General features: G+C 44.9%; 2 protein-coding genes across 2 annotated transcripts in view; one reads left to right on the top strand and one right to left on the bottom strand.

Moving 5' to 3' along the window:
• The window catches only part of LOC109476986 (probable L-cysteine desulfhydrase, chloroplastic), a 15,866-nt gene extending 10,447 nt beyond the window's left edge, over positions 1-5,419 (bottom strand). Inside the window, exons 1-3 of the mRNA XM_019778000.1 lie at positions 5,255-5,419; positions 3,880-4,022; positions 607-660 (exon numbers count right to left, since the gene is read on the bottom strand). Of these exons, the coding sequence (XP_019633559.1) occupies positions 607-660; positions 3,880-4,022; positions 5,255-5,370 (313 nt within the window). The 5' untranslated portion in view covers positions 5,371-5,419. The remainder of the gene's footprint in view (positions 1-606; positions 661-3,879; positions 4,023-5,254) is intronic.
• A 320-nt stretch (positions 5,420-5,739) lies between these two features.
• On the top strand, positions 5,740-8,847 carry LOC109477114 (lanC-like protein 2). Its single transcript, XM_019778172.1, has 2 exons — positions 5,740-5,808; positions 7,188-8,847. Exon 2 carries the CDS (start codon positions 7,502-7,504, stop codon positions 8,702-8,704), a length of 1,203 nt encoding a protein of 400 aa, XP_019633731.1. The 5' UTR covers positions 5,740-5,808; positions 7,188-7,501; the 3' UTR covers positions 8,705-8,847.
• Positions 8,848-14,369: the final 5,522 nt, after the last annotated feature.

Consider the following 14,369-nt stretch of genomic DNA (forward strand, 5'->3'; position numbering starts at 1 on the left):
TGGATCAAATCAACTTTGAGTTATATTTGAGTCAACTTTGACACTGCTGCTCTACTCCCCAACACCAACCAACCACAAGCCAATCATGGCCCAACCTCTACTCCTGATTGTTCTAAACATTTCGAAACCGCCTGGCGCAACCAAACAGTAGACTTTGGCAGTGTTAGTGTAACATGAGGGACATGTGTGGACATGTGTGGACGGACATAATAATTAACTTCGTCAGGACAAGCTGACTCATGCACATGCAACCTTAAAGATTAACTACCGGTGTTTGTTTACACTGTTCCAAGAACTCGTACCTCAGCGATTTGTTATCAGAAAACCATATATGTAGGCCATCTATCTAGTGTCAAGGTGAGCAGGGCTGTATGGAAGGAGACACAGTGGTCTCAGTGAGACAGACGGTAGAGGCAGCGGAGAGGAGAACATCTGAAAATAAAGAAGCTATGCCCGGCACGACAATACTCTGAGTCTGTTTCGGTTTCTGTCGAGAATTCTACACCTTTCTCCGGCTGCTCTACATTTGGAAGGGCTTTACCTGGAGGCGCAGGTGTGGATTGTTTCTGCAGTGAAACGGACGGCTCCGTAGGTCAGGTTAGTCACCAGCACGGCATTCACCGGGGCCGAACGGGAAGGACTTCAGGACAGAGTTCACAGCTGGAGGGGCAACGGGTGGCAACTATCAATTATTGTAACACAAGACGCTGTACACACTCATATATATTCATACAAATACACATGTACATAGTTTTGACATACATACATACAGTATGGCTGACACGTCAATGTTAACATTCTGTTGCGTTTTTCACGTGTTCCGCATTATGCTCAAATGCTTGACGCATTATGCATAAACGCAAATGTACATGTACACACACATATCTTCTTCTTCCGTTAATGTCCATCGGCCGAATTGTCGGCCATTATTGACATGATTAACGGGTCAGAGGTCACCGTTGGGGGGTGTCTAGTCGATGTTTGACAACTGCGAGACAAATGCAGACAGGGAGTTTGACTGTATAACCTCCTCGGGTAGGGAGTTCCAGTCGCGTATGGTGCGGGGAAGGAATGAGTACTGTCGGTAGTTTGTACGACATGGGAGTTGTTGGTACTGTTGGCTGTGGCCTCTGCGGCGTCTAGTGCTGTTACCAGGAAGGAGCTTCAAGGCTTCACAGCTTACACATGCTAGGCCCTGCGTGATCTTGTACAGCATGGTAAGTCTGTTGTTGCGGCGACGATTCTGGAGGGTGGGCCACTGGAGCTGCTCTAGCATGGCAGAGACACTGGAGGTGTTCCTGTAACGATGGAGAACAAATCGCGCGGCCCTCCGCTGGACTTTCTCTAGCTTGTTTATGTTCTGGTTTGAGTGGGGATCCCACACAGAGCTGGCGTATTCTAGAATCGGCCGGACTAGGGCCTTATACGCCAGCTCTTTGGTTTTCCTTGACCGTACCCTCAGGTTCCGTCTCAGGAGGCATAACATTCTGTTGGCTTTAGAGCTTGTGTTGTCAATGTGTTTGCCCCATGACAAGTCAGTCTGCAAGGTAACCCCCAGATACTTGGCGGCGGGTACTCGCTCTAAAGTGTGGTTATGCAGAGTGTAGCTAGTGTTGGCAGTCTGTGGGTTTCTGGCTCTTGTCAGAGGTAACTGATGGCACTTATCTGGGTGAAAGGCCATGTCCCACTCTCTCTCCCAGTCTTCCAACTTGTTCAGATCCTCTTGTAGTTTTGCAGAGTCTCTGGAGCAGGTAATCAGGCGGTATACTGCGGTGTCATCAGCAAATAAACGTGAAGTAGAGGAGATTCTCTGCGGCAGGTCGTTTATGTAGGTGATAAAGAGGCACGGTCCCAACACCGTACCCTGTGGGACGCCTGATCTCACATTCACGTAACTTGACTGAGCACCGTTGACCACTACGGCCTGCTTACGGGCGCTGAGAAAGTTAGCTATCCACCTGTTTGTTCGACCTCGGATCCCATAGTGGTCCAGTTTATGTACGAGGAGGCTGTGATTCACTCGGTCGAAGGCTTTTTGGAAATCCATGATAATCACGTCGGTCGCAACACCTCTCTCCATAGCTGAAGAAACTTCTTCAGTAAACTCGAGAAGCTGCGTCTCACAGGAGCGGTGCTTGCGAAAGCCGTGTTGCTGCGTTGACAAGATGTTATTCGACTCCAGGTGGCACATGATTGCACTGACCAGGATGTGTTCTAGGACTTTGGCAGGGACACTGGTGAGGGAGATAGGGCGATAGTTAGACGCCTTGTAGTGCTCTCCCTTTTTGAACACTGGGGTCACCAGCGCTTCCTTCCAATCTTGGGGTACTTGGCCTGCGCATAGTGATGACTGGAAGATTTTGGTAAGGATCGGGGCAAGTTCTTTGGCAAGTTCTTTAAGCACTCGTGGGGTGATGCCATCTGGGCCTGCCGCTTTAGTGGGGTTCAAGCTAGTCAGGAGCTTTTCAATGCCAAAGGTGCTGATCTTGATGTCTTCCATGGGGGGAAAGTCATCACGGGAGTCAGGTAGCGAGCACCGCTCTCTGAACTCTGCTGCTGAGTATATGGCGCCTTCACTGAATGCAGTATAGAACTGTTTGTTCAGTAACTCGGCTTTCTGTTTGGGATCCGTGATCAGCTTCCCGTTGGACTTCAAAGCAGGTACACCAGTGGTAGTGGAGCGTTGGTGTTTCATGTAGGTCCAGAATCTCTTCTGGCTGGGTCTAGAGCCTTCTTCTGAGCTGGTGGGGGAAAAGAGGCTCTCAGTGTATCTCCAGTAGGAGCGTCGCATCAGTTTTCTAATCTCTCTATTCAGATTCTTGACTTCCTTCTGAGTGATCTGGCAACCACTTTTCTTCATCTTCCTGTAGAGCCTGTTACGCTTTCTGATGAGCCGAAGGATATCTGGGGTCATCCATGGAAGGGATTCTTTGCGCCTTGGCTTCTTGGTTGGAATATGTCGGGCCATACTGTCCTTCAAAGCTGACTTGAACATCTGCCATAGTTTTTCTGTTGGAATGTCTTTCAAATCACGGAAGTCCTGCTGTAGTGCTATCATGTCTTCCTTCATGGAGTCCCAGTTGGCGCGTCCGTAGAGGAAGATAGTGCGCTTGGCGTTCTGCAGAGCATCAGGCTTGGTCTTAAACTCGAAATACACTATGTTGTGATCAGAGATGCCCGGTATGACTTCCACACGGGGAATGAGGGATGGGCAGTTTGTGAGTACCAGGTCTAGTGTGTTTTCGCCACGCGTTGGTTCCAGTACCATCTGGTCTAAGCCTGTGTCGTACAGTAGGTCGACGAACTGGCGGTGAAGTGTTGTATGGGCCGGGTTTGGTTTGAATGTCATGGTTTCCCAGTCCCATGATGGGAAATTGAAGTCGCCGGCGATAATCAGTTGGGCGTTCTTCATCGCTGCGGCTCTGCGCAATGCTGTATCGAGCTTTTCAAGGGCAGTTTGGTCGGAGGAGTCAGGGCGATAGAACGCGCAGAGGTAAAGTGGTCGCTGGTTGCGTGTAAGTAATTTCAACCAGAGCATCTCGCCGCCAGAGTCAAGCTCGGGGACCTCTGTGCACTGCAGATGATCTCTGACTGCTATGAGAACTCCACCACCGCGCTTGCCAACGCGGTCTTTCCTATAGACATTGAAGCCATCAGGAAAGAACTCTGGGGTCTTGATACATGGGTTGAGCCAGGTTTCTGATCCGAACACGACATCAGGTTTGGTACTTTGTAGCATGTTTGCAATCTCTGCAGGTTTACCAGAGGCTGACTGGAAGTTGACATTCAACAGTCTCAATGGTCGGTTCTGCTGTCTGCCATGCTGGCTGTCGCGACTGGGGGTGGAAGAGATATACAGCACATACACACAATACTCACCAGTAGTAGGGTTCTGTATGAACATGAGGTTTTCCTTCTTCGCCCCTGTAAACTCTGCCAGAGCAGAGATAGATTCCTGGAAGAGTCGAGGAGTAGTTTCCCGGAACCAACGATCTGGCGTCCGCTCCATAGAGAGCTGCAGGCTGAGGATCAGTTCAGTTCAGTTAAGGCCACACTGACTTAATTTTATGGATGACAATTCTTTTGACCCCTACATGTACATGTAAAATTGTGCGCGTGGGCAAATAAAAAAAAAATTCAGGCCAAAAATAAAAATGCTACTAAATCACAGGAATGCAAAGTTGGTATTGTGAACTTGCGGCAGTACTGGTATACGTACATAGCAACTTATGCTGCGACAAGCCGGCTTTTTGCAGAATTTATGAATCGGCACTGTACATTGAGGTACTGAGTTCTTGAGTCGTGGAGCTTCGGCAGCCTGGGTGCCATCCTCCAGAGTTACCACCAGCTCCATATTTTCGTTAACTACCATGGCCTAGAGCCAGGCCAGAGTCTCAGAGGACTTTTTTTTTTGACTGAGAACAGGTGAAAATCAATGCGCACGCGAATGTCATCCATAGAATTAAGTCGGTGTGGCCTAAGTTTTATTTAAAATGTTACACACAATGTCTCATGAAATAGGTTCGGATTTTTAAAGTCACTGCACTGCACATACATGTAACGTTACTAGTATATTACATTAGTTTAAGGACAGACTGAGTGTTCAAATTCTGACATTTTCCATCAATTATGCAAATTAGATATTTATTTTCATAATCTATATATTCTGATGTTACCTCTTTTTCATATGTCACAAGAGTTCCATAGGCCTAGTATTATTCCTCATTAATTATGCAAATTAGCTCCTGAATCATAATCATCATCTATTATTAACTTACATGTCAAGCTTCACTTATGCTACCTACGTACTGAAAATCATGACAATCTATCAGCTGGTTCTTGAGTTATCCTCCCTTGAAGACTTTCAAACAAACTGCCCTGCAGTTTCAGAACAAGCCGCTAGGGGGCCCAAATGTCACTTCTTCCCTAGCTCAAGAGCTACCTACCCTCCAAAATTCGTGACCCTAGTATGTCTAGATCATGAGATATCAAAATGAGATATTGTCTGCTGCAGTGCCCAGGAAAGCCGCCAGGGGACCCAACCTCTAATCATTTCTAGGTCTCATGAAGACCTCTTCTTCTTCTTCTTCTTCCCTGTACGTGCAAACCTCAATTGGTTGAGGGCTCCAGCACGGTTAGACCTACCCACCTAACACGTGTTATAACAATCTATCAAAAGTTTCTTGAGTTATCAACTGCTAAACCACAAACATACACACCTTCTTGCACAAACGAACTCGTGGCATCGACCTACCTTTGTTGTTTTTCCATCACTTTCCGAGGGACAGCCCCATACGATCCGTGGTTACACATGGCCGTGCCATCCTCAAACAGGTAATGGTCTTCCCGACACTTCGCCCCAAACTCCATGCCTAAATTTTCTCTGTTGTTTTCAGCGACAGCTGATTCCGACCTCGTGAGTTACCTTTGCCCCAGTGCAGGAGCTCGAGGCAGCACAGTTCAAAGGTCACTAGATGCACTCTTCAAGCAGATGCACGTCCGTAATAACTAATACCTACTTCCATTTCTGTTGGAAAGACATACCCTGAGACATGTGTTGCTTTTCTATTGACGGTTCATACTTTGTAGAAAGGTGGCCGAGAACCTACAACTAGTAGATTGGTAGAAGGGATTGGTAATACACTGAATATATATCCCCATGATGATCCCCATGCATCCGCCCAAAACATCCTGTTTGACTTAATCCCGCTAGGCGGCGCTGCTGCACTGTGAAGTGAGGGGGAACTGGTATTTTACGACATTTTTAAAAAACCTTTTGCGGCAAATAGAGCTGGAACTAGAGGGCAGGTTGGTATTCGCATTTTGCACAAATTATGGTGTAATATTGTTTTTCTGGTTGATATAATGATGTACTAGTACCTATGAAATATTATAGAAAGTGTAGGTTGAATGGGACTGATATAGGGTGACGCATAGAACAAGGATGGGCTGCATGCCCGTTTTTTGGTGTGTGTGTGTGTGTTACTGTTAGCCTGGTTTAGACAAAGGGATGCATGCTATAACTGTTATATATGCATAGAATCAATTTATCAAAGACGATGCATTTGATTCACTGTGTGCCTGTGTCATCCAAAAACTGTAGGGGATCAATCTGAGAACAGGTCACAATTCAGGTAAATTCAGTTGGAATGTAACGTTAACGTTAACCCCCCTCCCCCTTACCATATCACGACATGCAAGTAGTACATTATGTACAGTAGTTTGTTTCTTTCAACCATAATTTTCATGAGATTCAGCCGCTTTGAATTCTTATGAGTTAAAAGGTACGGGTCATAGAAATTCTAAAACAAAGATACAGTTTTACTTGTTAAATCTACACGCATATTTTCACTGTTAGTAAGCTGGTAGCCGAGTTTTGTTCATTATTACATTAATGTGCATCTGTATTTGTATCTGTATAGCCGGTATAACTGCCTTTTGACGTAACACACCAGCTTCACAGGCACGCGGCGCGGCGACAGCTGGCTACATTACACCGATCGACTTGTTACACCTAACCCTCAAACATCTAACTCTAGACATTGTTTAAAGCGATTCTGATGACAATGCCCCTACTGTACTTGATGACAGCGAGTTCTACTCTGCGATACAGGAAAGAATGAATTCTTGAACACCGCAATCCTTGGTTGATAACTCTGGTACTTGAAGGCATGGCTATTTCTTTGTTTTCTTCTGGGCTGGTATTAGGTACTTAGTAATTGGGACGTAATTGGGACTAGTTTATTAGTCATTTTGTACATCATGCATAGTCCATGCCCGTAACCAGGATTTTGCATTGGGGGTTCTTCCCGCTGCTTGAGGGGACCTCGAGCGCCGCTGAAGGTGCGAGGTTCCTAGGGTGGTCCTGGGGCATGCTCCCCCGGAAAATTTGAAAAATGAACCTTCTAAAATGGCATTTCGTGCATTTTTCACAGGATTTCCAAGAAAAAATTAGAGATAAATTTTTATTCGATGACAAAGGGAGCAGTTTTTCTACGATTCCAGTCCATCTTTTCAAGAAAAATCTTGGACCTTTACATAAAAAGTGGAACAAAAAGTGGACCTTTACATAAAAAGTGGACCTTTGAGCCTTGTGGGGGGGTTCTTCCGAACCCCCCCTGGCTACGGGCATGTAGTCTGCATTTCCACATCAACCTAACCCTTGTCCAACCTTACTGTTGTTTTAGGGCGATTGCTCCGGAAACATCTGTTCGTGGGAACGACTGAGTACGAGCTGCTGAACCCGACAACATGGCAGCCATTCCTGTCCCATGGTCCACCTCAGCTAAAGTATTCGCCATCAGCTTCGTAGTGGCCTTCGTCGCTTTCTTCATCCTGCACTACCAAGAGATGCGCCAAAAACTCGAACAAGAAGCGTTTGAGAAGGCCGTGAAAGACTTTTCAGAGAATTGGCACTGATGACTTTGCAAGGCGGGTAGCATCACTGTAAGATAAGTTTGCATCTGTACAAACAGAAGAGAGTTAAGTGTACATAGGTACCATGGATGAACGTTGTTTCCCTAACCCCTATGCTGACTACAGCGCAGGCTCTGTACAGTTGTTAGAACCGGATGGAAAGCTCCACGCCGGTCTAGCTGGCAGGATCCGTGCAGCCCTGCCAGGCTTGCTGAAACAGGTGGAGGATGGGCAGAGATCGGAGTCTGGCCACGACTACTCCATCTACACAGGCAGCACGGGGATCTCCCTCCTCTACCTGCACCTGGCGCAGGTGTTTAAGGATGACGGCTATCTCAAGAAGGCGCTGGACTGGGTCCAGCCGGGACTGAAGCACCTGAAGCGGAAGAGGCTGACGTTCCTGTGCGGAGACGCGGGTCCCCTGGCCGTAGGTGCCGTGGTGTATCACAGACTGGGGCTTAAGGAGGCGCAGGACAGCTGTCTGTCCAAGTTACAGGCGCTCGGTCCTGACGCCCTGAACCTGCGGTCAGACCTGCCAGACGAGCTGCTGTACGGCCGAGCAGGCTACCTGTACGCGCTGAGGTTCGTTAGGAAGAACATCGGCGATCACGCGGTGGATGAGAAGCTAGTGGATAAAGTAGCGCAGGCGATAGTGTCGTCCGGACAAGCTCTATCTAAACAAGAGAAGTCCAGCAGTCCTCTGAAGTACATGTGGCATGGTAAGCACTACGTGGGGGCAGCTCACGGGATGGCGGGGATCTACTATCAGCTCATGCAGACTCAGTCCGCCGCATCCCAGGCCGCCCTGCCCGGTCTGGTCAAGCCGAGCGTCGACTATCTGCGGAAGCTGCAGTTCCCGTCTGGAAACTACCCGTCCTCTCTGGGGAACACGTCGGACAGGTTGGTCCACTGGTGTCACGGAGCCCCGGGAGCCATCTACATGCTGATGGCGGCCTACCAGGTGTTCCGGGACCAGACGTACCTGGACGAAGCCAAACGTTGTGCCGAGGTCATCTGGCGGCGCGGCCTGCTGAAGAAAGGTTACGGCATCTGCCACGGAGCTGCCGGGAACGGCTACGCCTTCCTGTCCATGTACAGACTGACAAACGACGAGGTGTACCTGTACAGAGCGGTCAAGTTCGCGGAGTGGTGTCTGGACTACGGGAAACATGGATGCCGCGTGCCGGACAGGCCCTTCTCGCTGTTTGAAGGCCTGGCAGGAGCTGCCTACTTCTTGGCAGACGTTCTGAATCCCGGGTTGGCACGATTCCCCGCGTTCGAGCTGTAACACGAACCTATGTAGGACTATCAACTGCAATAAGCTGGATCACAGTCTGGACTGTGCATTCACCAATTTCACACTTCCCATAATGCCTAGTAAAAGTCACGGATATGGATGGGATATGACGTAAGAAGGGGATATACGTAATGCGACCGTGTCTTCGGTAGAAGGTGGAACGATAGATAGTACATCATTTTCTCTAATTCCAACAAAAATGCAATTATGGCATGCGCTTTATACTAGATAAATATTCAAAACAATAGTTGACCAGTTTGTCGATAGAACTTGTTGGAAATATTACATCGAGGAAGGGGGAGGGGGGTGGTCTTACGTCATATCCGTGATCTTTACTAGGCATTATGGGATGTGTGAAATTGGTGAATGCCGTTTGTGATGCATTGTGGGTAATATGTCAAAGATGAACACCCCAGAGACATTAACACATCTGGATATGTATTGAGCAAGACCTAAAAATGACTGTTTATTAGTTAGGGATCTTTCCCTTGGCCCTCGCACGTGCGGGTCAACTTACTTTATTATTTTGGCATGTCAGTAGGGGTAAATGTTGATAGAAATGCAGGTAAAATTGCAGCAAGTTTAAGGATATCTGATAGTACCGAAACAAGCCCTCTGTGTAACAGAAAGCTGGCTATATAGGGACCTATAGTCTACACCACTCTTCACTTCTGAGCTGTACTGGTTTTCATGAGTAAGAACATTGGCAAATGTCAGTATCTTTGGCAGGATTCTACCCATTTGTTGCAAGCTGTTAAGCTATAAAACAGTCATATATATGTACATGTCCAGATAGCCACATGTACTGTGAGTACATGACATTAGAGAGTAACAGTGTATCTATATGTACACTGGATAGACTTTGCTGACTTCCCATCATATAATCAGTATATCTGTGTGTTGGTGCAGTCAACTGGATTTTGTATTGACAAAGGAGTATTTCATTGCTAAGGCCAGACCAATTTAATTTGTTGGTTCTTGGATTCGCCTCTTTATTCATGAAGCGAGAAGAAGTTGAACATGTAAATAGTAGATCACATTAGTAGGTACAGTTTAAGTGTTATTGCTGTATCCTTTTCCTTGTCTATCCATGACCTGTACTTAGCTTGTTAGAGCACAAATGTACACATGTATAATGAAGGTCTTTCATTCCTTCATTTATTTTTTTCTGATTTGCAAAAAAAAAGATTCTTGTTCCTGAATCAACTAAAAAACGCTCATATTTTGCCCGCAACAGTTGAGGAAAGTCCTTTTCGTCCTAACTGTTACAGTTTTTCCATCTATCAATGCAGTGGTTTGATTAAAAGTTTAAAATTGTTTATATATCATTCCAGCCTTTTGTGTTGACTTCATGGCTCCTACTAAAGCATTTGGGGCTATAATAGGATGCCTAGACCTGTTTTTATTTTTTTTTCGCCCTGTCGCTTCATACTTTTTCTGAAAAAAATCAGAGAACAAGCAAATTAAATTGGTGTGGCGACTGTGGCCTAATGGAATGTTACCTGTCATGACACCAGTTTCTGTTCATGTTAAAAGAGACTGTACTACATGTATCTACCCAACATTGTTGACCTATCTTGTGTTCATTTCACCTCTGAAGAGAAACTAACAACGAAACGAAGTAGAATACCAACCAAGAATATGCTGACAGGACTCAAAAATGATAACAGCTACATATGCAGGTCTTTTTGATGGCAAAAAAAGTTGCCTTCATTATGAAATCTATGCCGTTGAAGAAGTTCATCAGTCACGTAAGATTACAATTAAAACGAGTTAAGAGATCTCATACCTCTATGAAATATGGGCTTGCTTTGTCATACATTTCAACATGTCCTCATTAATTATGCAAATGACATCCACATGAACATAATATATGCATAGTGGTGTTAACCTTCAAGTAACTTACACGTCACAAGGTATAAAAGTCCCATAATTTCACCAATAAGGAGTCACAGAAAAAGTAAAAGAAACACATGTATAAAGGTTACGTACTATTACATAAAACACTGTTACAGTAATTATAGCATTTTCTAATTAATTATGCAAATTAAGTCTTCATTTGCATAATTTGCATTTAATTATGCACAACTCTCTCTCAGCTACCTACACACCAAATATGATGAAAATACGTTGTCCTATTGGACTTACTGGCTTTTAAAGATTTCGCCTGAAAGTGCCCTGCAGTTCCAGAACAAGCTGCTAGGGGGACCAAACTCACACCACTTATTCCTGACATGAAAAGCTATCTGTCACCAAAAAGTCAAGACCATAGCATGTTCAGAACAAAAGATACAAAAACCGGAAGTTCTGCTGCAGTACCAAGGTCATCCACCAGGAGACCCATATTTGACCTTGACCTTTGTCCTCCTAAGACTTACCAACATACCAAATATCATCACAATCCATAAAGGCGTTCTGAAGTTATGCAGACTACAAATATGCGGAAACACAAACAAACACAGCCTCGGACACACACACAGACAGACACGCTAAAAACAATCAGTGAGTTTTTGTAAGGCCACACCAAGTAAATTTTATGGATGACGTCCTTTGGAGACCCTAAATCTAATGCGAAAGGGCGAAAAAAAAACAAGAGGGGCCCTAAAAAACAAGATGCCTAGATTAGAAATATACTAAGAGACGACAAATGTTAGGACACAAATTGAATGAGGTGACACAGTGTAACAAGCAAGAAGTCTTATTCATCATCAAAACAGCAATAAATCAGGTGGAACAGCAGTTATCGTCCTGTCCTGTTTCTTTCATCACATTTTTGCAGGCCTGCAGAAACAAAGCATGTGCTCTTTACCCATTTCGCGTTACGGGGTTCACGTCAATCTAACGATTTGCGGCACTGTCGTGACTCTTTGGTCATAGTTACAGGAAGCGGAATTTCTTGTGTTTTTTTCTAGGAACAGGCCAAAATCAATGCGCGCGCGGACGTCATCCATAAAATTTACTTGGTGTGGCCTAAGGTAAAAATGAAGGTTGGTAGCTGCCCAAGTCCTATTTACCCCTACTCCGCAAGGAGGCGAGGGAGGCCAGAAGATCCATACAAGTCTCGACCTAGTCTCGTGTTCTCGCGAGACTAGGTCGAAAATTTGGAGGTACGTGTTTTTACCTTACAAAAACAGTCACTGATTGAAGAGTATTCTACTAAGGCCACAGCAAGTAAATTTTATGGATGACATCCTCTGCAGACTCCAAATCTAAAGCGAGCGGGCGAAAAACGAAAAAAAAAAACAAAGCGGGCCGAAAAAAACAAGGTTCTAACATTTTAAAATTTTGACTAAATCATTGTACAAATGGTTTTGATTCAGTAGGAACAACACATATACACAGCCAGCATCACATATCACTGCATCAAAGTAAGAAACAAAACATTAAATCAGAGCCTTTTCTTGTTTAATTTCCTCTCTTTATAGTTATCTGCCATCCACCTTCCGGCATGGCAACAGACATCTTTGCCCATTTTCGGCATGTTGACCACTGTCAGAAGGCAACAAAATTTCTTGCTTGTTTTTCTCAAAATCAGGCGAAAATTAATGCGCGGGCTGATGTCATCCATAAAAATTACTTGCTGTGGCCTAACTGAAATCTACACCGACATGAAGGTTGAACAAATGACTAAACATACGGGTATGGTGTGGCGAATAAAGGACTCTTTGTTTTCATTTCTTCGCATTTTTTTCTTTTCCTTTGAATCGATTTTGTCATTCTGCAAAATTAGTAATATAGTATCGTTTTCCAATATCATTTTTTGCAATTTACGGCATATATTTGCTCTATTTTGCAGGTGCCTTGTGTAATTTACAGAATGGTCGGAAATCTTTTCCGCGCGCGTGGATGTCATCCATATAATCAAATCAACATGGCCTTATGGACATCTGCGTGAAGTACTGGCTAAGCACTGTAAATTCACTTATTTTCGCGAGGACTTAACTTTGTGGAAGAAGGGGAAAGAAGGCTTGCAGTTGGAACAAAAATTTGGAGATCTCATACCTACAATGTTGAACGTGGAAATACTTAGAGCCTTTGTAATTTTGTTTTTAGATTTGTCTAATTAAACATGAAAATGTGATGGTTACATGTAGCATGATCTAATTCATGTATGGTTTTCTCAACTCAAATTAGATATATCTCATTTTATGATTGATTATGCAAATGACATCCAAATTAACATAATATGTGCACAGTGATGTGTTTGGTTGTTTTTGCCGCCCCTAAATTGCATTGGATGTCATTAAATCTCCCAATGAAAGCTCATCTGTGTTTGTAGAATCCAGAGTTCAAGCTTTGTTCCAACACAAGAGGGAAACTCACCATGAATTTTCGGTCGATCTCGTCATGAAATTTTTACATTTGGGGGAGGGACACCGCGAGTTATGTTTGTCCTCAAAGAGGGTATTCAATATTCATAGACAGCAAAACAGGTATCATATGATCTCATATCTATGTCCCCGTCAGCAGTTAGGAATTCCTTCCTTGGCAACCTTCCTGGTTACATGTTACCATGTCCACGTCAGTGGTCATACGGCTCTAGTATGGTTGACAGTCATACATTTTTTTCTTACGTACCGTAACCAGTTGTATTTTATACTGTCTCCTGTCCAGGTATTCCTTCCTTGGCTACCTTCCTGGTTACATGTTACAGTGCTCACGTCAGTGGTTCAAAATGGTGTAGTATGGTTATTGCTATACATTTTCCGTTAAAGCTAGCCCCTGTTACATTTAGACGAATGTGGCCTGCCCAAACCCTGTCAACCCCCCACCATCCCCAGCTAATTTTAGGAGTAGGTTGGGAGCAAGGTCAGCTGGTGTTCGGCCAGGTTTACGTTACTGTTCGACTGCTCCTGCCGAAGAGAATGTTTCAAACACATTTTCGGGTGTGGACGACAGTTTGGGCAATGTGTCTGTTTTTTTATTTATTTTATTTTTATTTTTTTATTCCAACACCAGACGTGGTGCCGGAACACTCAAGTTTTATCAACTTATATTAATGCCGCCACCAACACAGGGGGCAAATACATGACAGGACAATAGTCATGTTCACCTGAGCGTCGTGTTACAGTGCCTTTCCCAAGGGCACAAGATCGGTGGCATGTCAGGACTCGAACCCGGGATCTCAGGTTCCGAGTCGCGCACTCTGCCGCTACGCCACACGACCCCACGTGTCTGGTTAGTAGTCGGGAGTACATGTGTAGGTCGGACGAGTAGTTTGACTCAGATTTAACCCAAATTCCATTTGATTCGCATACAAAGGTAGCCATGGCCTAAATAGATCTAGTCAGCCTCCTGAACATGCGCCAACCTTGGTCGGCTGGTGTTCTGGTGGAAGGTTCTGAATGTGTGACAGAGTCTTTACTGACCACTTGTATCTACTGTGTGCAGGTATTTCTTTCTTGGCAACCTCCTGGATACATGTTGTTATTCAGTAAGTCATGACGTCCGTCGGTCATATACACTGTTTTGTTATTGTATTTACCGTCTGTTGTGCAGGTATTCCTTGCTTGGCTACCTTCCTGGATCAAGTTCATCGTCAGCAGCTATGTATCTCTTGAATTCCCTGGCAGCCGTCCAGAATTTATGTTGACAATTCGTCACTCGGACATACGTAGGTGGCCGTACGGGTCTAGACATTCTTCACAATAATTCG

Source organism: Branchiostoma belcheri, unplaced genomic scaffold, assembly GCF_001625305.1.
Source record: "Branchiostoma belcheri isolate BF01 breed outbred unplaced genomic scaffold, Haploidv18h27 scaffold4, whole genome shotgun sequence".
NCBI lineage: Eukaryota > Metazoa > Chordata > Leptocardii > Amphioxiformes > Branchiostomatidae > Branchiostoma > Branchiostoma belcheri.